This window comes from Zea mays, chromosome 7 (assembly GCF_902167145.1).
Source record: "Zea mays cultivar B73 chromosome 7, Zm-B73-REFERENCE-NAM-5.0, whole genome shotgun sequence".
Taxonomy (NCBI): Eukaryota; Viridiplantae; Streptophyta; class Magnoliopsida; order Poales; family Poaceae; genus Zea; species Zea mays.
Window position 1 is genome coordinate 166,061,945 of NC_050102.1, and position 25,201 is coordinate 166,087,145.

General features: G+C 49.6%; 1 protein-coding gene across 1 annotated transcript; it reads left to right on the forward strand.

The window, feature by feature from the left end:
• Positions 1 to 20,131: 20,131 nt before the first annotated feature.
• LOC103633289 (protein TIFY 10b-like) lies at positions 20,132 to 20,688 on the forward strand. Its single transcript, XM_008654996.1, has 2 exons — positions 20,132 to 20,252; positions 20,493 to 20,688. The coding sequence occupies exons 1-2, from the start codon at positions 20,132 to 20,134 to the stop codon at positions 20,663 to 20,665; spliced, it is 294 nt and encodes a 97-aa protein (XP_008653218.1). The 3' UTR covers positions 20,666 to 20,688.
• Positions 20,689 to 25,201: the final 4,513 nt, after the last annotated feature.

Below are 25,201 nucleotides of genomic sequence, written 5' to 3' on the forward strand. Positions count from 1 at the left end.
AAAGCGCTCTTCACATCCATTTGGTACAACCTGAAAGAATGATGAGCGGCATATGCTAGCAAGATACGAATTGATTCTAGCCTAGCCACAGGAGCAAAAGTCTCCTCGAAATCCAAACCTGCGACTTGGGCATAACCTTTTGCCACAAGTCGAGCCTTGTTTCTCGTCACCACCCCGTGCTCGTCCTGTTTGTTGCAGAACAACCACTTGGTTCCCACAACATTTTGCTTCGGACGAGGCACCAGTGACCAAACTTCATTCCTCTTGAAATTGTTGAGCTCCTCTTGCATGGCCAACACCCAGTCCGGATCTAGCAAGGCCTCCTCTACCCTGAAAGGCTCAATAGAAGAGACAAAGGAGTAATGCTCACAAAAATTAACTAATCGAGATCGAGTAGTTACTCCCTTGCTAATGTCACCCAGAATTTGGTCGACGGGATGATCCCTTTGAATCATCGCTCGAACTTGGGTTGGAGGTGCCGGTTCCGCTTCTTCCTCCATCACATGATCATCTTGTGCTCCCCCTTGATCACACGCCTCCTGTTGATGAGCCTGTTCATCGTCTTGAGTTGGGGGATGCACCATAGTTGAGGAAGAAGGTTGATCTCGTTCAACTTGTTCCTGTGGCCGAACTTCTCCAATCGCCATGGTTCGTATAGCGGCCGTCGGAACATCTTCTTCATCTACATCATCACAATCAACAACTTGCTCTCTTGGAGAGCCATTAGTCTCATCAAATACAACGTCTCTAGAGACTTCAACCAAACCCGATGATTTGTTGAAGACTCTATACGCCTTTGTATTTGAGTCATAACCTAATAAAAACCCTTCTACTGCTTTGGGAGCAAACTTAGAATTTCTACCTTTCTTCACAAGAATGTAGCACTTGCTCCCAAATACACGAAAGTAAGATACATTGGGTTTGTTACTGGTTAGCAGCTCATACGAAGTCTTCTTGAGGAGGCGGTGAAGGTAGACCCTGTTGATGGCATGGCAAGCCGTGTTCACGGCTTCCGTCCAAAAGCACTCGGGGGTCTTGAACTCTCCTAGCATCGTCCTCGCCATGTCGATGAGCGTCCTATTCTTCCTCTCTACCACACCATTTTGCTGTGGTGTGTAGGGAGCGGAGAACTCGTGCTTGATCCCTTCCTCTTCAAGGAACTCCTCCACTTGAAGGTTCTTGAACTCGGACCCGCTGTCGCTCCTTATCTTCTTCACCTTGAGCTCAAACTCATTTTGAGCTCTCCTGAGGAAGCGCTTGAGGGTCCCTTGGGTTTCAGACTTATCCTGCAAAAAGAACACCCAAGTGAAGCGAGAAAAGTCATCAACAATAACTAGACCATACTTACTCCCTCCTATGCTCAGATAGGCGACGGGTCCGAAGAGGTCCATATGCAGCAGCTCCAGGGGTCTTGAAGTGGTCATCACATTCTTGCTGTGATGAGCTCCTCCCACCTGTTTACCTGCTTGACAAGCTGCACAAGGTCTATCTTTTTCGAATTGAACGTTAGTCAAACCTATCACGTGTTCTCCCTTTAGAAGCTTGTGAAGGTTCTTCATCCCCACATGTGCTAAGCGGCGATGCCACAGCCAGCCCATGCTAGTCTTAGCTATTAAGCATGCATCTAGACCGGCTTCTTCTTTTGCAAAATCAACTAAATAAAGTTTGCCGTCTAATACACCCTTAAAAGCTAGTGAACCATCACTTCTTCTAAAGACAGACACATCTACATTTGTAAATAGACAGTTATATCCCATATTGCATAATTGACTAACCGATAGCAAATTATATCCTAGACTCTACTAAAAACACATTAGAGATAGAGTGCTCATTAGAAATTGCAATTTTGCCTAACCCTTTTACCTTGCCTTGATTCCCATCACCGAATATGATTGAATCTTGGGAATCCTTATTCTTGACGTAGGAGGTGAACATCTTCTTCTCCCCCGTCATATGGTTTGTGCATCCGCTGTCAATAATCCAGCTTGAACCCCCGGATGCATAAACCTGCAAGGCAAATTTAGGCTTGGGTTTTAGGTACCCAACTCATGTTGGGTCCTACAAGGTTAGCACAAATATTCTTAGGGACCCAAATGCAAGTTTTGTCTCCCTTGCATCTTGCCCCTAACTTCCTAGCAATTACCTTTCTATCCTTTCTACAAATTGCAAAGGAAGCATTCAAAGCATGATATATTGTAGAAGGCTCATTAACTTTCCTAGGAATATTAACAACATTTCTCCTAGGCATATTATGAACAACATCCCTTCTACCAACATTTCTATTATGCACATATGAAGAACTAGAAGCAAACATAGCATGAGAAAAATCATCGTGCGCATTATAACTCCTATAAGCATGTCTAGTTTGTCTCCTATCATGATACAAAAAGGCATGGTTCTTTTTAGCACTAGTAGCCATAGGGGCCTTCCCTTTCTCCTTAGCGGGAATGGGGGCCTTATGGCTTGTTAAGTTCTTGGCTTCCCTTTTGAAGCCAAGTCCATCCTTAATTGAGGGGTGTCTACCGATCGTGTAGGCATCCCTTGCAAATTTTAGTTTATCAAATTCATTCTTGCTAGTCTTAAGTTGGGCATTAAGACTAGCCAATTCCTCATTTAATTTAGAAATTGAAACTAAATGATCACTACAAGCATCAACATCGAAATCTTTACACTTAGTGCAAATCTCAACATGTTCTACACAAGAATTAGATTTACTAGCTACTTCTAGTTTAGCATTTAAGTTATCATTAACACTCTTTAAAGTAGCAATGGTTTCATGACAAGAAGATAGTTCACTAGAAAGCACTTCATTTCTTTTAACTTCTAAAGCATAAGATTTTTGTGCCTCTACAAATTTGTCATGCTCTTCATACAAAAGGTCCTCTTGTTTTTCTAAGAGTCTATCTTTTTCATTCACGGCATCAATCAAATCATTAATTTTATCTACTTTAGTTCTATCCAATCCCTTGAACAAACTAGAGTAATCTATTTCATCATCACTAGACTCATCATCACTGGAAGAATCATAAGTGACATTGTTTTGATTACATACCTTCTTTTCCTTTGCCATAAGGCATGTGTGACGCTCGTTGGGGAAGAGGGATGACTTGTTGAAGGCAGTGGCGGCGAGTCCTTCATTGTCGGAGTCGGAGGAGGAGCAATCCGAATCCCACTCCTTTCCGATATGTGCCTCGCCCTTGGCCTTCTTGTAATGCTTCTTCTTTTCCCTCTTGCTCCCGTGTTCCTGGTCACTATCATTGTCGGGACAGTTAGCAATAAAATGACCAAGCTTACCACATTTGAAGCATGATCGCTTTCCCTTGGTCTTAGTCTTGCTTGGCTGTCCCTTGCGACCCTTTAGTGCCGTCTTGAATCTTTTGATGATGAGGGCCATCTCTTCATCATTAAGACCGGCCGCCTCAATTTGCGCCACCTTGCTGGGTAGCGCCTCCTTGCTCCTTGTTGCCTTGAGAGCAATGGGTTGAGGCTCATGGATTGGGCCATTCAACGCGTCGTCCACATACCTCGCCTCCTTGATCATCATCCTCCCGCTTACAAATTTTCCAAGAATTTCTTCGGGCGACATCTTGATGTACCTAGGATTTTCACGAATATTGTTCACCAAGTGAGGATCAAGAACGGTAAATGACCTTAGCATTAGGCGGACGACGTCGTGATCCGTCCATCGCGTGCTTCCGTAGCTCCTTATTTTGTTGATAAGGATCTTGAGCCGGTTGTATGTTTGTGTCGGCTCCTCGCCCCTTATCATCGCGAATCGTCCGAGCTCGCCCTCCACCAACTCCATCTTGGTGAGTAAGGTGACATCATTCCCCTCATGAGAGATCTTGAGGGTGTCCCAAATCTGCTTGGCGTTGTCCAAGCCGCTCACCTTGTGATACTCGTCCCTGCACAAAGAGGCTAGCAACACAGTAGTAGCTTGTGCATTTTTATGGATCTGTTCATTAATAAACGAAGGGCTATCCGAGCTATCAAATTTCATTCCACTTTCCACAATCTCCCAAATGCTTGGATGGAGAGAAAATAGGTGAGTACGCATTTTGTGACTCCAAAATCCGTAGTCCTCTCCATCAAAGTGAGGAGGCTTGCCAAGTGGAATGGGGAGCAAATGAGCATTTGAGCTATGCGGAATGCGTGAATAATCAAAAGAAAAGTTTGAGTTAACCGTCTTTTGTTTGTCATAGTCGTTGTCGTCGTTGTCCTTTTGGGAAGAGGAAGATTCGTCGCTGTCGTCGTAGTAGACGATCTCCTTGATGCGCCTTGTCTTCTTCTTCTTCCCTTCCTTCCGTCTATGGCCCGAGCCGGAGTCGGTAGGCTTGTCATCTTTGGGCTCGTTGACGAAGGACTCCTTCTCCTTATCGTTGATCACAATTCCCTTCCCCTTAGGATCCATCTCTTCGGGTGGTTAGTCCCTTTCTTGAAGAGAACGACTCTGATACCAATTGAGAGCACCTAGAGGGGGGGGTGAATAGGTGATCCTGTAAAACTTAAACTTATAGCCACAAAAACTTGTTAAGTGTTAGCACAATTAATGCCAAGTGGCTAGAGAGGAGTCTCAACAAAACACACTACCACAAGAGATCAAACACAGAGATGACACAGTGGTTTATCCCGTGGTTCGGTCAAGACCAACGCTTGCCTACTCCACGTTGTGGCGTCCCAACGGACGAGGGTTGCAATCAACCCCTCTCAAGCGGTCCAAAGACCCACTTGAATACCACGGTGTTTTGCTTTGCCTTTCAATATCCCGTTTGCGAGGAATCTCCACAACTTGGAGTCTCTCGCCCTTACACTTGAGATTCACAAAGAAATACGGAGTAAGGGAGGAAATGAGCAACGCACACAAGACTTCAAAAGATCAGAGCAACAACACGCACACAAGCAGCAACAAGAGCTCGCAACACAACTCAAAGAGTTCACGACTCCACAAGAGCTCTATATGCTATCACAATGAAACGAATGCGTGAGATCGATGTCTTGGTGCTTAGGAATGTTGTAGGAATGCTTGGTGTACTCCTCCATGCGCCTAGGGGTCCCTTTTATAGCCCCAAGGCAGCTAGGAGCCGTTGAGAACAAATCTGGAAGGCCATCCTTGCCTTCTGTCGTCGGGTGCACCGGACAGTCCGGTGCACACCGGACACTGTCCGGTGCCCGATTTATTTCCATAAACAGCGCAGCCGACCGTTGCCGACCGTTGCAGATCTGGCGCACCGGACAGTCCGGTGCACACCGGACAGTCCGGTGCCTCCTTCCGACCGTTGGCCAGACCACGTGTCGCGCGCAGATTCCGCGGCCGACCGTTGGCTCGGCCGACCGTTGGCTCTCCGGACAGTCCGGTGCACACCGGATAGTCCGGTGAATTTTAGCCGTATGTTGTCGGCAAATTCCCGAGAGCGGCGTCTTCAGGTCGAGGCAGCCTGGCGCACCGGACACTGTCCGGTGCACCACCGGACAGTCCGGTGCCCCAGACCGAAACAGCCTGTTGGCTGTACACAGCCAACATTCTCCTTTTCTTCTTCTCTCTGTTTCTAACACTTAGACAAATATATTAGTACACAAAACCAATGTACTAAGGCTTAGAAACATACCTTTACTTGTGATTTGCACTTTGTTCATCCATGGGCATAGATTCACATTTAAGCACTTGTGTTGGCACTCAATCACCAAAATACTTAGAAATGGCCCAAAGGCACATTTCCCTTTCAGTTTCACACCGTTCTTCCTGGTCTACGGGGCCGAGGCCATCTTGCCCACTGACCTGGAATACGGCTCCCCGAGGACGAGGGCCTACAACGATCAAAGCAACCAAGCTAGCTGAGAAGAATCGCTGGACCAGCTGGAGGAGGCTCGGGACAAGGCCTTACTACACTCGGCGCGGTACCAGCAGTCCCTGCGACGCTACCACGCCCGAGGGGTCCGGTCCCGAGACCTCCAGGTGGGCGATCTGGTGCTTCGGCTGCGGCAAGACGCCCGAGGGAGGCACAAGCTCACGCCCCCCTGGGAGGGGCCATTCGTCATCGCCAAAGTCCTGAAGCCCGGAACATACAAGCTGGCCAACAATCAAGGCGAGATCTACGGCAACGCCTGGAACATCAAACAGCTACGTCGCTTCTACCCTTAAGATGTTTTCAAGTTGTTCGTATACATCGCACCCACGCAAAGTTTAGTCATCAAGGAAGGGTCGGCCTCGCCTCGGCAGAGCCCGACCCTCCCTCGGGGGCTAAAAGGGGGGAGACCCCCTCTGCGTCGAATTTTTCCTCGAAAAAAAAGATCTCTTTTTAGCAGAATTTCTTTCGTGCTTTTTGACTACTTCGAAAAGCGGATCCTGGAAACGACGGAGTACACGTAAGCAGCCAAGGCTGACCGAGCCGAGGGACTCCTACGCCTCCGGGATACGGATACCTCACTCATCACCTTCTGCGATAAGTAACTCGCGTTCGGATAAAGCGACTCCGTGGACCGGACAAGTCTTCACGTTCGGAAGCTCTTCTGCCAAAGTGGTCCTTCAAGCTTTCTCGACTAAGTCGGAGACAGGGCCTCATGGACGGGTGAAGGTACGCGTAAGCGGCAAGGCCGACCGAGCCGAGGGACTCCTACGCCTCCGGGATACGGATACCTCACTCATCACCTTCCGCGAGAAGCAACTCTCGCCCGCACAAACATCCCTGTTACCGACAAAAAAGTCCAGATGCTCGGAATAAGAGGAAAAGAGACGCAGCTTTACAAGCGCAGTGAGGGTGTGTTTTCTGGCCTCAGCGGCCGCAGAAGGCACACGCTACAAGACGATCTGATCCTGCAGGCTCGGGTCTTCACGCTGAAGGGGGCCGTAGCACCCTCGGCATCGACGACGTCTTCAGCAAGGTCCGACCCAGCCTCGGACGGCGGCGCGGTCCAGGGACTTCTCCGGGAATCCGGCCCGAGCAGGCGGCTCGGCCGGCTACCCCCAGGGCCTCGGCCAACCATCTTCCAAGGGCGCTAGCCCGACCCGAAGCCTCGGCTGATCGACTCTGGCGTCGGATCCGCTGACGGACAACCCGGCTAGGCTCCGGCCAACCAGGTTCCCATTTTCGAGCCAACTCCGCCTCTGTTCGTACTGATATCGCTACCCCTGGCCTCGGCTCGTCGAAGAGCGGCCGAGGGGTATCTTTAACTAAGCTAGAGGAGCCTCAGACAACAAGGTTGATCGAGCCGAGGGATTCCTACGCCTCTGGGATACGGATACCTCACTCGTCACCTTGACACGGGGCGACTCATGCTTGGTGAAGCGGTACAGATAATCAACAGGCGAGACTTAGTGCTCGAAAATGAGGAAAAAACACGGCTCCGTGCCGAAATTACATACATGTTCAGGCCTCGACAGCCACAATGAACAAAAAACCCTGGCAATCGAAATGCCATTACAAACGGAACTCCGGTTCCCCCTCCGCAGGTACGAACAACCCCACTCCGAGGGGGAAGGCCTGCGGAGCAATGGAAGGCCGACGAACGGCGCACCGTCACCTGCTCCAGCAGCGGCGACGACGACGACTTCTGCTCCGAGGGGCCGAACAGCGGCAACGCTGACCTCAGGGTGGATGCCGCTGCCAGGAGGCCCCCGCCCGTGCCAAAACTCGTGAGGCAAGGACGGGCAGAAGGCCGTAGAGTTGGAGGTCAGTCCGTGGCCGGCCCTGGCTATCTCGCCGGCAGAAGAACCTCTTCAAGCTGCCGTGGCGGATGCCAGCACCGCGAGCGGCTCCGAAGCCACTCGCACCCGAGAGCCAGGCACGCTGCAGCTGCCAGCGCCACGGACAACACCCGCTCCTCCCCCCATCACTGAGTGAAGGAGCGGGCCGCCACCCGCGCAGGGGCCGACCCCAACTCGGCACTCCCCCCTCCCCAGCCTTGGTGATGAAAATCCTTGAGGCTGAGGGAGGGGCAGAGGCCGCAGCCCGGCTCGCTTTCCCCCACCATCAAGCCGGAGGTTGCCATCCCGGGTGACCACCGGTGGAGGGGTGCGGCCGGGCTGCGTGATGAAAATCCTCGAAGCCGAACGATGGCTGAAAGGTACCAACTCCCACGGAGTTGCGTTCCTCCAACGAGGAGGCGGAAAGACGGTGGGTACCCCCCATCCGGGGGCTTGGAAGATGGAAAGACACGACGCATGAGGGAGGAAGAAGACATGGTTGCCTTCCGAAAGGGGTCGCCCTCCTTTTAAAGGCAACTCTCCCTACGTGCGCCCCCAAACGCCGCAGGCTGAGTCTTCTCCAACACGCTCCAAGGCCCACCCCTGCGACTCGGGGGCTGGGTCCCGCATGTCATGCAGACCGGCTCCGAGCAGAAGAAGCCAAACCGCCGCGCGTGGTGCGCACAACCGCCCAGCGGTTACAAGCGACCCCCCACTTTTGCCCAGACCAACGGGCGGGAGGGGCGGGCAGCCATGCAGGCGGCATGCAACCGCGCCAGTTGGACGCGCTTCTCCGACTTCTGACACGCCAGCTTGGAGGCCCAGGCCCACGCGTCACGCAACCAGCGCGCCAGTTGCTGCATGCAAGCAACCGCGCCACCACTTGTGCCACCGTCGCACCTCTTCGGTTACGGAGCCTATGCCGCGACTCGAGGCGACCCAGCGCACGACCCAGCGGCGCCAGCCTGGCGCGACGGTCAATGCGGCCGAAAGTGGGCCGGCAGTAATGACGGTGGCAGGCGGACGGGAGCAGCAGTCACGTCGTCAGCCAGGCTCACGTCCCATCCAGGGACAGCAAGAGAGACTCCTCCCACGGCGTGAAGACGGTGCGCCCGTGATCCGTTCCTCGAACGGCTCGCACACGCGCAACGGCCGCCCCGCCAACCACTCGCCCCGTCGCATTAACTCCGCAGCAGGACAGGCGGCGTTTCTGGCAGGAGAAGCGGACGACGCTTCGCCTTCGCCGTAATAACCGCGCCAAAAAAGGTACGCCACGTCGTTCGATTTCGTATCCTTTTCCCTTTTTCCTCTTTCTCTATCTCTTGCAACAGGGACCGGGAAAGGGGGATACCCCGAAAAGGATCCTTCCCTGTGAAGGAACAGGGCTCCGAGCCCCCCCCTACTGATCAGAGGTTCGAAGGCTGGCCCTCCGAAGGGTTCAACAGTCGCCTCAGATCGCGTGGGCCCGACACCCACTACTGGTCAGGGGTTCGAAGGCCGGCCCCCCGAAGGGCTCCATGGCCGCCTCAGGCTACTCGGGCTCCGCGCCCATTACTGATCAGAGGTTCGAAGGCTGGCCCCCGAAGGGTTCACAGTCGCCTCAGACGCCGAGCGAGGGATGACCAGGGGTACGTTCGATACATAACCGAGGCTCGGGCTGCGCTCCCGAGGTACCCTAGGACATTTCCGAGACCAGCGGGAGCGATCTTGTAACGGAATCCCATCGGAGGGAGGCATCGAGCCCTCGGACCCCGTCGCCAGGGGACCGGGTCTGGCAGATCACCCGCAGGTACTTTTGGGCGTGCCTCTGGGCCCCTAGCCGACCCCCAACGAACGGGGCACGGACGTCCACTCGGATTACCCGCTTGCAGCTCACCGGAGACACCATGTTCGGTGCCCATCGAGGGTAACATGGCGCACTCCCCCCCTCCTCCTTGCGGAAAGGCGACGTAGGGGCGTATGCAAAAAGTCGAGTCTGTCCCTGATCGTCCTCTCGCCCTGTGCGGAGGCTCGGGGGCTGCTCTCGCAAACCTGGCTCCGGCCGAACCGTTGACAGCGTCAACATACCAGCCCGAGAACTTGGGCCCCGACCGTACACCCGGGCTACGGCCAGTTCGCATGAGGGAACGACCAGACTAGCCGAAGCGTTACGCAAGGCATTAAGACCTCGAAGGAGTGAAACCACTCCTCCGAGGCCTCGGGGGCTACACCCGGCGGGTGCGCTCGCGCGCACCCACCGGAATAAAATGCAACCGAGGAAGGCTGGTCCCCTTGCAAAAAAGTGCGACGAAAGCCTCCAAGCGAGTGCTAACACTCCCTTTGAGGCTCGAGGGCTACTGTCGGGGACCATAATTAGGGGTACCCTCAAGACGCCTAATTCTCAGCTGGTAACCCCCATCAGCATAAAGCTGCAGAGGCCTGATGGGTGCGATTAAGTCAGGGATCAGTCCATACGAGTGACTCGATCACGCTTCACCCGAGCCTAGCCTCGGACTCGGGCAGCCGACCTCGAGGGACTTCCGTCTCGCCCGAGGCCCCCCTTTTTAACGGCGGACACATCTCCGGCTCGCCCGAGGCTTTGGCTTCGCTAAGAAGCAACCCTGACTAAATCGCCGCACCGACTGACCGAGTTGCAGGGGCATTTAACGCAAAGGTGGCCTGACACCTCTATCCTGACGCGCGCCCCCCAGAGCCGAAGTGACCGCCGTCACTCCGCTGCTCCACTGACCGGTCTGACAGAAGGACAACGCCGCCTGCGCCACTCCGACTGCAGTGCCACTCGACAGAGTGAGTCTGACAGGCAGTCAGGCCTCGCCAGGGGCGCCATGGGGAACTCCGCTCCGCCCGACCCCAGGGCTCGGACTCGGGCTAAGACCCGGAAGACGGCGAACTCCACTCCGCCCGACCCCAGGGCTCGGACTCGGGCTAAGACCCGGAAGATGGCGAACTCCGCTCCGCCCGACCCCAGGGCTCGGACTCGGGCTAAGACCCGGAAGACGGCGAACTCCGCTCCGCCCGACCCCAGGGCTCGGACTCGGGCTAAGACCCGGAAGACGGCGAACTCCGCTCCGCCCGACCCCAGGGCTCGGACTCGGGCTAAGACCCGGAAGACGGCGAACTCCGCTCCGCCCGACCCCAGGGCTCGGACTCGGGCTAAGACCCGGAAGACGGCGAACTCCACTCCGCCCGACCCCATGGCTCGGACTCGGGCTAAGACCCGGAAGACGGCGAACACCGCTCCGCCCGACCCCAGGGCTCGGACTCGGGCTCGGCCCCGGAAGACGACGAACTCCGCCTCGCCCGACCCCAGGGCTCGGACTCCGCCCTGGCCTCTGCCGAACGACTTCCGCCTCGCCCGACCCAGGGGCTCGGGCTCGGCCTCGGCAACGGAAGACAGATTCGACCCCGGCTTCGGAGGAGCCCCCACGTCGCCCGGCCTCGGGCGCGGGCCCGCCACGTCAACAAGGAGCGCCATCATCACTCTACCCCGAGCCGACTCGAGCCGCAGAGAACAAGACCGGTGTCCCATCTGACCAGCTCCGCCAGATAGGCAATGATGGCGCCTCCCAAGCTCTATGACGGCGGCGGCTCTCAGCTCTCTTACGGAAGCAGGTGGACGTCAGCAAGGACTCGACCGCTCCGACAGCTGTCCTTCCGCCAAGCTCCGTCGCTCCTCCGACAGCCACGACATCACACCAGCAGGGTGCCAAGATCTCTCCGGCTGCCACATTGGTGCTAGCTCTCCCTCCGCTAGACACGTAGCACTCTGCTACACCCCCCATTGTACACCTGGATCCTCTCCTTACGATTATAAAAGGAAGGACCAGGGCCTTCTTAGAGAAGGTTGGCCGCGCGGGACCGAGGACGGGACAGGCGCTCTCTTGGGGCCGCTCGCTTCCCTCACCCGCGTGGACGCTTGTAACCCCCCTACTGCAAGCGCACCCGACCTGGGCGCGGGACGAACACGAAGGCTGCGAGACTTCCACCTCTCTCACGCCCGTCTCCAGCCACCTCGCCTCTCCCCCCTTCGCGCTCGCCCACGCGCTCGACCCATCTGGGCTGGGGCACGCAGCACACTCACTCGTCGGCTTAGGGACCCCCCGGTCTCGAAACGCCGACACATACCATGCTCTTGGGGCTTGCTTGAGCCCATAAAGCGCCTTAGAGAGTTTATACACATGGTTAGGGTACTCACTATCTTCAAAGCCGGGAGGTTGCTCAACATAGACCTCTTCCTTGATTGGTCCATTGAGGAAGGCACTCTTCACGTCCATTTGATAAAGCTTGAAGACATGGTAAGTAGCATAGGCCAATAATATACGAATTGACTCAAGCCTACCTACGGGTGCATAGGTTTCACCGAAATCCAAACCTTCGACTTGGGAGTATCCTTTGGCCACAAGTCAAGCTTTGTTCCTTGTCACCACACCATGCTCGTCTTGCTTGTTGCGGAAGACCCATTTGGTTCCTACAACATTTTGAGTAGGACGTGGAGCTAAATGCCATACCTCATTCCTAGTGAAGTTGTTGAGCTCCTCTTGCATCGCCACCACCCAATCCGAATCTTGGAGTGCTTCCTCTACCCTGTGTGGCTCAATAGAGGAAACAAAAGAGTAATGCTCACAAAAATGTGCAACACGAGATCTAGTAGTTACCCCCTTATGAATGTCGCCGAGGATGGTGTCGACGGGGTTATCTCGTTGGATTGCTTGGTGGAATCTTGGGTGTGGCGGTCTTGGTTCTTCATCCTCCTTATCTTGCTCATTTGCATCTCCCCCTTGATCATTGTCGTCATCTTGAGGTGACTCATTTGCTTGATCTTCTCCTTCATCAACTTGAGCTTCATCCTCATTTTGAGTTGGTGGAGATGCTTGCGTGGAGGAGGATGGTTGATCTTGTGCATTTGGAGGCTCTTCGGATTCCTTAGGACACACATCCCCAATGGACATGTTCCTTAGCGCGATGCACGGAGCCTCTTCATCACCTATCTCATCAAGATCAACTTGCTCTACTTGAGAGCCATTAGTCTCATCAAACACAACGTCACAAGAAACTTCAACTTGTCCAGTGGACTTGTTAAAGACTCTATATGCCCTTGTGTTTGAATCATATCCTAGTAAAAAGCCTTCTACAGTCTTAGGAGCAAATTTGGATTTTCTACCTCTTTTAACAAGTATAAAGCATTTGCTACCAAAGACTCTAAAATATGAAATATTGGGCTTTTTACCGGTTAGGAGTTCGTATGATGTCTTCTTGAGGATTCGGTGTAGATATAACCGGTTGATGGCGTAGCAGGCGGTGTTGACCGCCTCGGCCCAAAACCGATCTGATGTCTTGTACTCATCAAGCATGGTTCTAGCCATGTCCAATAGAGTTTGATTCTTTCTCTCCACTACACCATTTTGTTGTGGCGTGTAGGGAGAAGAGAACTCATGCTTGATGCCCTCCTCCTCAAGGAAGCCTTCAATTTGAGAGTTATTGAACTCCGTCCCGTTGTCGCTTCTAATTTTCTTGATCCTTAAGCCGAACTCGTTTTGAGCCCGTCTCAAGAATCCCTTTAAGGTCTCTTGGGTGTGAGATTTTTCCTGCAAAAAGAACACCCAAGTGAAGCGAGAATAATCATCCACAATAACTAGATAGTACTTACTCCCGCCGATGCTTATGTAAGCTATCGGGCTGAATAGATCCATGTGTAGGAGCTCTAGTGGCCTGTCGGTCGTCATGATGTTCTTGTGTGGATGATGAGCACCAACTTGCTTTCCTGCTTGACATGCGCTACAAATCCTATCTTTCTCAAAATGAACATTTGTTAATCCTAAAATGTGCTCTCCCTTTAGAAGCTTATGAAGATTCTTCATCCCAACATGTGCTAGTCAGCGGTGCCAGAGCCAGCCCATGTTAGTCTTAGCAATTAAGCAAGTGTCGAGTTCAGCTCTATCAAAATCTACCAAGTATAGCTGACCCTCTAACACTCCCTTAAATGCTATTGAATCATCACTCCTTCTAAAGACAGTGACACCTACATCAGTAAATAGACAGTTGTAGCCCATTTTGCATAATTGAGAAACGGAAAGCAAATTGTAATCTAATGAATCTACAAGAAAAACATTGGAAATAGAATGGTTAGGTGATATAGCAATTTTACCCAATCCTTTGACCAAACCTTGATTTCCATCCCTGAATGTGATAGCTCGTTGGGGATCTTGGTTTTTCTCATAGGAGGAGAACATCTTCTTCTCCCCTGTCATGTGGTTTGTGCACCTGCTGTCGATGATCCAACTTGAGCCCCCGGATGCATAAACCTACAAAACATGTTTAGTTCTTGACTTTAGGTACCCAAATGGTTTTGGGTCCTTTGGCATTAGATACAAGAACTTTGGGTACCCAAACACAAGTCTTTGACCCCTTGTGCTTGCCCCCAACATACTTGGCAACTACCTTGCCGGATTTGTTAGTTAAAACATATGATGCATCAAAAGTTTTAAATGAAATGTCATGATCATTTGATGCATTAGGAGTTTTCTTCTTAGGCAACTTAGCACGGGTTGGTTGCCTAGAACTAGATGTCTCACCCTTATACATAAATGCATGGTTAGGGCCAGAGTGAGACTTCCTAGAGTGAATTCTCCTAATTTTGCTCTCAGGATAACCGGCAGCGTACAAAATGTAACCCTCGTTATCTTGAGGCATGGTAGCCTTGCCCTTAACAAAATTAGACAATTTCTTAGGAGGGGCATTAAGTTTGACATTGTCCCCCTTTTGGAAGCCAATGCCATCCTTAATGCCAGGACGTCTCCCACTATAAAGCATACTACGAGAAAATTTAAATTTTTTATTATCAAGTTCATGCTCGGCAATTTTAGCATCTAATTTTGCTATATGATCATTTTGTTGTTTAATTAAAGCCATGTGATCATGAATAGCATTAATATCAACATCTCTACATCTAGTACAAATAGAAGTGTGCTCAACGATAGATGTAGAGGACTTGCAAGATTTTAATTCTACAACCTTAGCATGCAATATATCATTTTTGCTTCTAAGATCGGAAATGGTAGCATTGCAAACATCAAAATCTCTAGCCTTAGCAACCAATTTTTCATTTTCATGTCTAAGGCTAGCAAGAGAAATGTTCAATTCTTCAATCTTAGCAAGCAAATCATCATTATTATTTCTAAGATTGGGAATTGAAACATTACAAGTAATAGAATCAACCTTAGCTAACAAATTAGAATTCTCATTTCTAAGGTTGTCTATAGTCTCATGGCAAGTGCTTAGCTCACTAGATAATTTTTCACATTTTTCAACTTCTAGAGCATAAGCATTCTTAACTTTAACATGCTTTTTGTTTTCCTTGATTAAGAAGTCCTCTTGGGAGTCCAAGAGATCATCCTTCTCATGGATGGCACTAATTAGTTCATTTAATTTCTCTTTTTGTTGCATGTTTAAGTTGGCAAAAAGTGTACGTAAATTATCTTCCTCATCACTAGCATTATCATCGCTAGAGGATTCATATCTAGTGGAGGATTTAGATTTAACCTTTTTCTTTTTGTCGTCCTTTGCCATGAGGCACTTGTGGCCGACGTTGGGGAAGAGAAGTCCCTTGGTGACGACGATGTTGGCGGCGTCCTCGTCGGAGGAGGAGTCGCTAGAGCTTTCGTCGGAGTCCCACTCGCGACAAACATGGGCATCGCCGCCCTTCTTCTTGTAGTACCTCTTCTTCTCCTTTCTTCTCCCCTTCTTGTCATCGCCCCTGTCACTGTCACTAGAAATAGAACATTTTGCAATAAAATGACCGGGCTTACCACACTTGTAGCAAACCTTCTTGGAGCGGGGCTTGTAATCTTTCCCCCTCCTTTGCTTGAGGATTTGGCGAAAGCTTTTGATGACGAGCGCCATTTCCTCGTTGTCGAGCTTGGAGGCGTCGATGGGTGTTCTACTCGGTGTAGACTCCTCCTTCTTCTCTTCCATCGCTTTGAATGCGACTGGTTGAGCTTCGGACGTAGAAGGACCGTCAAGCTCGTTGATCTTCCGTGAGCCCTTGATCATAAATTCAAAGCTCACAAAATTCCCGATTACTTCCTCGGGAGTCATTAGTGTGTATCTAGGATTGCCACGAATTAATTGTACTTGAGTAGGGTTAAGGAAAATAAGAGATCTTAAAATAACCTTAACCACCTCGTGGTCATCCCACTTTTTGCCCCGAGGATGCGCACTTGATTCACCAAGGTTTTGAGCCGGTTGTACATATCTTGTGGCTCCTCCCCTTGGCGAAGACGGAAGCGACCGAGCTCCCCCTCGATCGTTTCCCGTTTGGTGATCTTGGTGAGTTCATCACCCTCGTGCGCGGTCTTGAGCACGTCCCAAACTTCCTTGGCGCTCTTCAATCCTTGCACCTTGTTGTACTCCTCCCTACTTAGAGAGGCCAGGAGTATGGTTGTGGCTTGGGAGTTGAAGTTCTCGATTTGGGCCACCTCGTCCTCATCATAATCCTCATCCCCTACGGATGGTACCTGTGCTCCAAACTCAACAACATTCCATATAATTTTGTGGAGTGAGGTTAGATGAAATTTCATTAAATCACTCCACCTAGCATAATCTTCACCGTCAAAGGTTGGCGGTTTGCCTAATGGAACGGAAAGTAATGGAGTATGTCTAGAGGTGCGAGGGTAGTGTAAGGGAATCTTACTAAACTTCTTGCGCTCATGGCGCTTAGAAGTTACGGAGGGCGCGTCGGAGCCGGAGGTAGAAGGTGATGAAGTGTCGGTCTCGTAGTAGACCACCTTCCTCATCTTCTTTATCTTGTCGCCACTCCGATGCAACTTGTGGGAAGAAGCTTTCTTCTCCTTCCCCTTTCCCTTTTTGCGGGACTCTTCCGATGAAGCCTTCCCGTGGCTTGTAGTGGGCTTTTCGCTGGTTTCCATCTCCTTCTTGGCGTGTTCTCCCGACATCACTTCGAGCGGTTAGGCTCTAATGAAGCACTAGGCTCTGATACCAATTGAAAGTCGCCTAGAGGGGGGGAATAGGGCGAAACTGAAATTTACAAAGCTAATCACAACTACAAGCCGGGTTAGCGTTAGAAATATAATCGAGTCCGCGAGAGAGGGTGGAAAAACAAATCGCAAGCAAATAAGAAGTGTGACACACGGATTTGTTTTACCGAGGTTCGGTTCTCACAAACCTACTCCCAGTTGAGGAGGCCACAAAGGCCGGGTCTTTTTCAACCCCTTCCCTCTCTCAAACAATCCCTCGGACTGAGTGAGCTTTCTCTTCTCAAATCAACGTGGAACAAAACTTCCCCGCAAGGACCACCACACAATTGGTGTCTCTTGCCTCGGTTACAAGTGAGTATTGATCTCAAGAAAGAATGAGAAAGAAAGCAAGCGATCCAAGCGCAAGAGCTCAAAGAAACACAACAAATCACTCTCACTAGTCACTAATGCTTTTGTGGAATTGGGAGAGGATTTGATCACTTGGGTGTGTCTTGTATTGAATGCCTAGCTCTTGTAAGTGGTTGGAAGGTTGAAAACTTGGATATCTTGAATGTGGGGTGGTTGGGGGTATTTATAACCCCAACCACCAAACTAGCCGTTTGGTGGAGGCTGCTGTCGCATGGCGCACCGGACAGTCCGGTGCGCCACCGGACAGTGTCCGGTGCGCCAGCCACGTCACCAGGCTGTTGGGTTTTGACCGTTGGAGCTCTGACTGCTGGGCCCGCCTGGATGTCTGGTGGCACACCGGACATGCACTGTAGAGTGTCCGGTGCGCCACTTCGCGCGTGCCTGACTTCTGCGCGCTCTGGCGCGCATTTAATGCTTCTGCAGGTGACCGTTGGCGCCGAATAGCCGTTGCTCTGCTGGCTCACCGAACAGTCCGGTGAATTATAGCGGAGCAAATTCCCGAAGCTGGCGAGTTACAGAGTCGCTCTTCCCTGGGGCACCGGACACTGTCCGGTGTACACCAGACAGTCCGGTGAATTATAGTGGAGCGCCTCTGGATTTTCCCGAAGGTGAAGAGTTCAGCGTGAAGTCCCCTGGTGCACCGGACACTGTCCGGTGGTGCACCGGACACTGTCCGATGGCACACTGGACAGTCCGGTGCGCCAGACCATGGCTGCCTCCGGTTATCCCTTGCTCTCTTTGTTGAACCCAATTCTTGGTCATTTTATTGGCTAAGTGTGAACCTTTGACACCTGTATAACTTATACACTAGAGCAAACTAGTTAGTCCAATTATTTGTGTTGAGCAATTCAACCACCAAAATCAATTAGGAACTAGGTGTAAGCCTAATTCTCTTTCACCTTTAATCTTATTTTTTAATATTATGCTTACTAAAACCATTGTAGAAAATACCCATTAGAAGTAGTAGCAGGAGCAATTGTATTTTTGCAATATTTGATCTAGCGTCCAGGGCAGAGCGAAGGGTGGTAGGATCTCACCATCACGCCATCATCGTGTTATGACATCAGGCAGTGTGTTCCATTTTCCATTTTCTTTGTTCTCTCCCTTTGACTTCAATCGTAGATTGGATTAGAAAAGGATGGAAAGGAAACGTCATGGTGTAGGTGTACGTGTTGCCGTATTGTACATCTAGACTTTCTAGCTTTGCCGCATGGCTGGTGAGTTGCATCTACATGTCATTTGTCATGTGGGTCTCGTTGCCTGTATCCCGTAACAGTGTACATGTAATCCAGTATGTTTCTTTTTTCATACACACACAAACATGCCAGTCACACAGGGGGCATATCTGGCATACCCAATGGTTGTGCCACTGATAGTGTGTTACGATAGATAGTTATGATTTTGTAAGTTCATGATCCTTCTGTAATGCTTGACACCAAAAAGGAGTTTGCAAGTAAAGGATCAAGTTCTCAATATAATCTATACAGCTCTTGATCCAAAGGTTTTTGAATCAATCAAAGATTTGGAATTTGAACATGAAGTTTTGGAAGGGACTAGAAAATTTATGTTAGGATAAACCAACCATGAAAGAAGTGAAGCTATACATATCTTCAAAGATAAATATGCATAGTTCAAGATGCAAAAGTTGAAAGTGTATCGAAAATGTTCCATAGGCTCAACATCATTGTAAATGAGCTAAAAACTTAGGACATAAAGTCAATAAACTTAGGACACAAAGCCAACCTGCTACAACAAGCAAGTCAAATCCACCAATAAATAATCTTTCAAAAAAAAACAAAATCTTTCCTAATACACCAATCCAAATCACTACTCGTTGATCTGAGTGTATACAGAAATAAATACATCCAGTTATCATAACTAATTATATTGGAAGACCAATATATCAATAAATTTGATATAATATAAATATCTTGTACGTAATACTTTTTTATCACGTGTACATGCACTTCCACTAGTTATATCCATCCAAACTAGCCCAAGTGTATTAAAGCTCATGTACAAGGCCTTGGGTGGGCCCAGAATCACTTTGGCCCATGGTAGAGATCTGAAGAGGGCCGTGTGGAAGTTATAGATCTTCTTTGGACTATCTTGTTGTGCCGTCTGTGGGCCTCGGACGGGACAGGCGGTGTGTCGCAGCGGGCCGCGCCAAAGCAAAATGTGGCGGACTGTGTGCACGAACAAGGCTTTGGACACTATGGTATGGCCATGGCCTGCCGAACCGCCGTGTGGCTCCCTCCCGAATCACTGCAGCTTTTTAGTTATCCGTCCGGCGAAGTTGGGAAATCGAAGCGGAGGCCGGACATGCGAGAGAAGTACGCTACGCAAGGCGACACGGAAACTGCGACACCCGCCACCGCCAGCCGCCACCACGTGAACTGTTAAGATTCATATCGCGACTTCATTCATTTGAAACGTAAATTCGCTCCTTCCAATTGGCTACATCGCACATTCAGTTTCGTATACTACAGCCCTTTTTGACCAGGCTCTGAGGCTCGTACCAGTATTATGGGGTTTTTTGGTTTCTAGTGACTAATTAGTCACTACATTTTATTTTATTTTAGGTTTTAAATTGTTAAATACAGAAACTAAAACAGAGAGATTAAAAATCTTTACTACTATTAAGATGGTAAGGGGTAGGCTGTCATTCCTGGTCCTGCCATTCATTCTCATTCCCATCTTCTCTTTCGTCATTCCCATATCTCTTAGTTCGTCGCTCCTCCCTCACAGGACACTCGCGCAACCTCTACTCCCATCCCCGTCGTGGTTCTCCTCTCAACACGTTAGCAACCGCTCTCTGACTCCCTCCCTCCGCCGCCGCACGTATCGTCCCCCTCGCCCTGGGCCTCCCTGAAGACATTGAAGACCTTCACGCGGTCCTGCTTCCTAGCGCCTTAGCCCGTGCTCGGCTCCCGCCATCGCCGCCTCTCCTTTCCCCTCTCCTAGGGTTCCATAGCAATGCACAACACTTGTCTCACGCGAAGAATCCGCATTTGCCCTCCCCCGCACCACACCCCCGCCGGAGAGAGAGATGACGGCGTCCGCGAGGCCCGGGGAGAGGGCAACCAACTTCGCCGTCGCGTGCAGCCTCTTCAGTCGCTTCGTCCGCCAGAACGGCGCCGCGCCCGCCCAGCTAGGCCTCGGGATCAAAGGTGAGCTGCGGAATCAGGCGGCGGCGCCGGCTAGGCCTGCCCTGTTGTCTGTTGAGATCGGGATCCTTCTGGGTGCGCGGGGGTGGGGGTCGGTCCAGTTTCGATTCCTGTGGGGGACGTGTTCGTTCTGGTGCGAGATCTGGGCGGGCCCTTTGTTATATCCGGTTTGGAAACAACGTTTTCGGCCTCCGAATTCGCACTCCCTTATCCGTCTCTCTCTCTCTCTCTCTTCCTTCTCAGGCGAGGTCGAGCAGCAAAGGACGCCGGCGACAATTAACTTGCTCCCCGGAGTGGACGGCGAGGAGACCGAGAGGAGGAAGGAGACCATGGAGCTTTTCCCGCAGAGCGCCGGGTTCGGTGTCAAGGATCCCGCTGCTGCCCCTAGGTGCGTACTGCTGCTTCACATCATGTAAATCCCATTTCGGTTTTGGTTTGTGCAACACTTCCTATGCCACTGTCTCCCACTTTGGCCCTGGTTCCCCAAGCAAGCAAGATGCCATGGCGACCGCCAAGCCACTACACCAAAATCATACACTTCCTACGATTTTTTAACTTCCTACAGCTTTTATAACAAACCGTAGGAAATAAATAACTTCCGAGAGGCAACTGGTAGCTCTAGGAAATAAACATAACTTCCTACGGTATTTTATAAAAGCTGTAGGAAGTTAGCTTTCACATGCTGACTCATGTGTTCGGTCAAGCGAGCCGCTAACTTCCTACGGCAGCCTCTAGGAAGTTAGCATGGGCAGCTAACTTCCTACAGCCTCCTCTAGGAAGTTAGCTTTTAGTTGCTGATCCGCGGGTGAAGTCAAACGAAACACTAACTTCCTACGGCTGCCTCTAGGAAGTAAGCATGGGCAGCTAACTTCCTACGGCCTCCTCTAGGAAGTTGGATTTCAGCTTTTGACCAGTCAAACAAAAAGCTAACTTACTACGGCTGCCTCTAGAAAGTTAGTATGGGCAGCTAACTTCCTACGGCCTCCTCTAGGAAGTTAGATTTCAGCTTTTGACCAGTCAAACGAAAAGCTAACTTCCTATGGCTGGCTCTAGGAAGTTACTTAACTTCCTAGAGTACAGGTACAAACTCTAGGAAATTATGTAACTTCCTACGGCTTTACTCTAGGAAGTTATATTTTTTATCTTAAACCTCTACTCAATCTTATCCTCTTCTCATCCCTTTCTCAATCCCGTGTCTCTTCCACCAAATCAAAGTCGCCGCTGGATGCCTGCTCCCACCCGCGCAAGCCATGCCCGCCGACGCACCAGCCTCGGCCCCGCCCGCCGTGGCCACCCCTGCCCCCGGTCGCCGCTCCCGCCGGTGTGGCCACAGATGGGGCCAGAGAGCCTGCAGTGTGGCAAGCTGAGCACATGGAGCTCGGGGCACGATGCAGCCACGATGCTGCACCAGCGCCAGCGCGGCCCGACGCCGTCGTCGCTGGACAGGACCACGAGGTACAGCTCCCTTAGGTTTCTTAGGTTCGCGACCAAGGTCTCGAAGATTTGGACCGTGAGTCGCGCGTCTGAGTTTGAGTCTCTGTGCAGCAGGAAACCGTCGTCGAGTAGATCGTAGAACTCGTAGCTGGTAGAGAGGTCGAGGGAGACCAGGCTCGTCAGGCCGCCGATGCAGCTGGCGCTTTGGACCGTTTGGTGTGTAGATTTATCTGACATGTCACAGCAGGCGCTTGATTCATTGAAGCAACTATGCAATGTTGAAGTTGTACCTTATACACTAACCCTAGGTTATTCATATTGGAGTGCAGGTCTGTTTAAGATCTTTTCTTTATAATCTGATTTCCATTATGTTTAGTATCGTTCGACTTTGTGGTACATATGTTCCATATTCTTTGTTCTATAATTTTTCCATGAAGTTTTAAGTCTTCTTTACTAAAAAGGGTGCCATAATTCACCCATTACTACTTATTAATTGTCATCAACATTTGCCTTTTCCTTTATTGATGAGTTTTGAGCTGACAAAACCAGTTCAACCATTTTTAAATTTTTTAATACTATGGGTTTGATCAATGTTTTTTTATTTCTGATAGATCACATTTTGAACCGAATCCTGCCTGCTGGAGTGGAGGTACCCTCTTCGTTTAAGACAATTGTCAAGTATACTAAACTTCTTTTCACGAAACACAGCTCGCCTATGCACGACAACCATACACCAAGACATTGTATACATTTATGTTGTCTTAGGCTGTGCAGTGCATAAGGTCTAATGCAAGCTAAGCCTAATGCAGTGCACTCCTTTATTGTCATGAAACTTCTTTGAGTGTGCCAGATTCCTAATTAAACGAAAATTTTCTACCTGTCTCCAATAGGTGATGAACCTGATTGCCAAGATGCTAATAAAACAAAAAGAGAGTGGGAGGATTAGGGCCACTGCCATCCAAGCCATGGGAACACTTTGATCATGTACTGATGAATCTACCTGCTTCCGCTTTGCAGTTCCTCGGTAATTTTTTATCCTCATGCTTTTGTGTTATAATTTAATTATAGCATCACATTGTAGCCATTGGCTTTTTTATAGCATGATATGTAAATTCTTGTTTGGGCAGAAATGCAGATAGAGCAGCCTGACAGGTTTATTTTCTATTAGAATTGTAGCCTATAGTCGAGAAGCACTGAGATGTATAGTACAAAGATATTCATTCTGTGCCACATTAGTGCATGATTTGTGCTTATAATAATTTTGTCCGCCACATTGAGTGTGCCTATAGTCGAGAAGCACTGAGATGCTAGTTGGAGCTAGCGTCCTTGTTCAAACAAAGCATCATAGAACTGTTTGGATCTACATATTGAATTGATGGCTAGGTGCATGCATATGTACTTGAACAGCAGGGCTTTTCTAAACCTATGATCAGCAGAATCTAGCATCTGTTTTTCTCAAACTGTTATGCTTTTAAATCGTGGGTACTTGTTAGTATCCATGCACAACACACAGTGTGGTCGTGTGGTGAACAAATCTCTTTTCAGATTTGCGCTCAGCTCATCATGTGTGGTGTACCAAATTAAGCTTACGTTTCTTTTCTGTATTCTTTCTTTTTTTATAAGGGTGCTCCTGTTAAATAGGTTGAAACAGAAGCGACATTATTGGTTATTAGCAAATCCTGGAGAATGCATGCAAGTTCTTCTTTATTTGTATCACTATCTCTTAGCACAGTTCTCTAACTTTCGATGCACGTACAAGTCTATTTTTTATAAAAAACTGTCTATATATGGGGGCACACAGAATTCTGTGGACATCTGCATCAATCATCACATGTTGTTATGCCTGATGTCCTGTGGATTGGTGTTCGATCTCGTGAATTCGAGCTGTCCTCCATTCCTCCTGCATGTAGATATACTAGACATTTGGAACTGTTTTTTGGCAGCTACATATATACCAATTGACAGACATTTGGAATTGTTTTTTGTGTGTTCAGGTTACTGAATTGGAACGAAAAAAAATCCATAAAGTGCTGAAGACTAAGTGGATCGAGCGCGCGCACGAGGGTTGTCGTAAAATGTCCACCGTTATTAAGAGGGCTAATGAATTCCCAATCGATTGTAGCTACATGCATGAAGGAGTGCACACAGTGTCCTATGTCCACAAGATCACCAGCTATTTCATGCAAGCATCCGCACAAGTGTCCTACTATATGTTATTGTGTTCTGATACTTGAGACTTTTATTATGACTATGTATGAGATATTATCTCTTATTAGTACCGAATTAGATGTGTCTTATTATGACTATGGATGAGACTTTTGTGATGTAATTGATGAGACTATGGATTTAAATATTGTTATGTGATTGTGTGTGAGATGTTTTATGTGAAAATATGTTGTGTTATATATTTGTTATGATGTGGAATGTGGTGTAAAATAAAAATAAACAACATTTATAATGTTGGTCAAATTAACTTCCTAGAGGCTTATTGGGCCGTAGGAAGTTAGCCAGCTAACTTCCTAGGTGCTACAGTCAGTCGTAGGAAGTTAGCCAGCTAACTTCCTAGGGCTACAGTCAGCCGTAGGAAGTTGGTCATAGGAAGTTAGTCAGCTGACGGCGCTGACGACGTGAAGCTATTAACTTCCGAGAACCTACTAACTTCCGAGAGGCTTCTTTGGCTGTAGGAAGTTAGCTAACTTCCTAGAGGGCTCTAGGAAGTTAAGCTAACTTCCGACAAAAAATTTTCAAGAGCCAAACTTCCGACGGGATGGCTTAACTTCCGAGAGTTTAGCTAACTTCCTAGAGTTTAGGGCTAACTTCCTAGGGTTTAGGCTCTAGGAAGTTCACTATTTTGGTGTAGTGAGCTGAGGGAGCAGCTCAACGCCCTCCTCTCCTCCATGATCACCTCGGTGAGTCTAGCCTCTTTTCTATGTCCCGTGTTGATTGGTCGAATTGGGATGACGATTTTAGTGAAACTGTTTTTTTAATTTTGGTGTATGTGTATATGTCGTGGTTGTCGTGTAGGGTCTGGTGTATGAATAGACAATAGTTCCAGCAGTTGAAGATGCTGTAGGAAGACAGGGGCATGCCGGGCTTTATCGCCAATGTCGTCACCCTCTTTTGTGACTAGATCATTTCCAACCTCACCTCCCTGTTGTACACCGTCTTCATCCCTGACTAGCATTTCTGTTATTGCTGTTGCAGGCAATTCCTACCTTGTACCCTATATAGACAGACAAGATCAATTTGACTTGATCTTGCCCCCCTCTGGGATTTGCCTTGCTTGCAGGGAGCATCTTATCATGGACTTTGATAAGGTGGACCCTTACGTGCATCAACTCAAAGGGAGTAGCGCCAGGTGATCACCCCACGTCTGAAATTAACCAAAGTATTTGTGCACTTTCCTTTTTTTGTGATGCGGATTTCATCCCTCAGCTCGGTGCTAGCCGTTGGTGTGCGTCTGTATGTTCCTAGATGTAGACCAGTAGACTTGCACATTTGACGACTCTGTGTACATG

Bases quoted from the DNA above. Each gene is read 5' to 3' on its own strand.
- LOC103633289 (XM_008654996.1), top strand. From the start codon at position 20,132: ATGACGGCGTCCGCGAGGCCCGGGGAGAGGGCAACCAACTTCGCCGTC. The intron at 20,253-20,492 runs GTGAGCTGCGGA...CTTCCTTCTCAG, and splicing joins GCTAGGCCTCGGGATCAAAG to GCGAGGTCGAGCAGCAAAGG.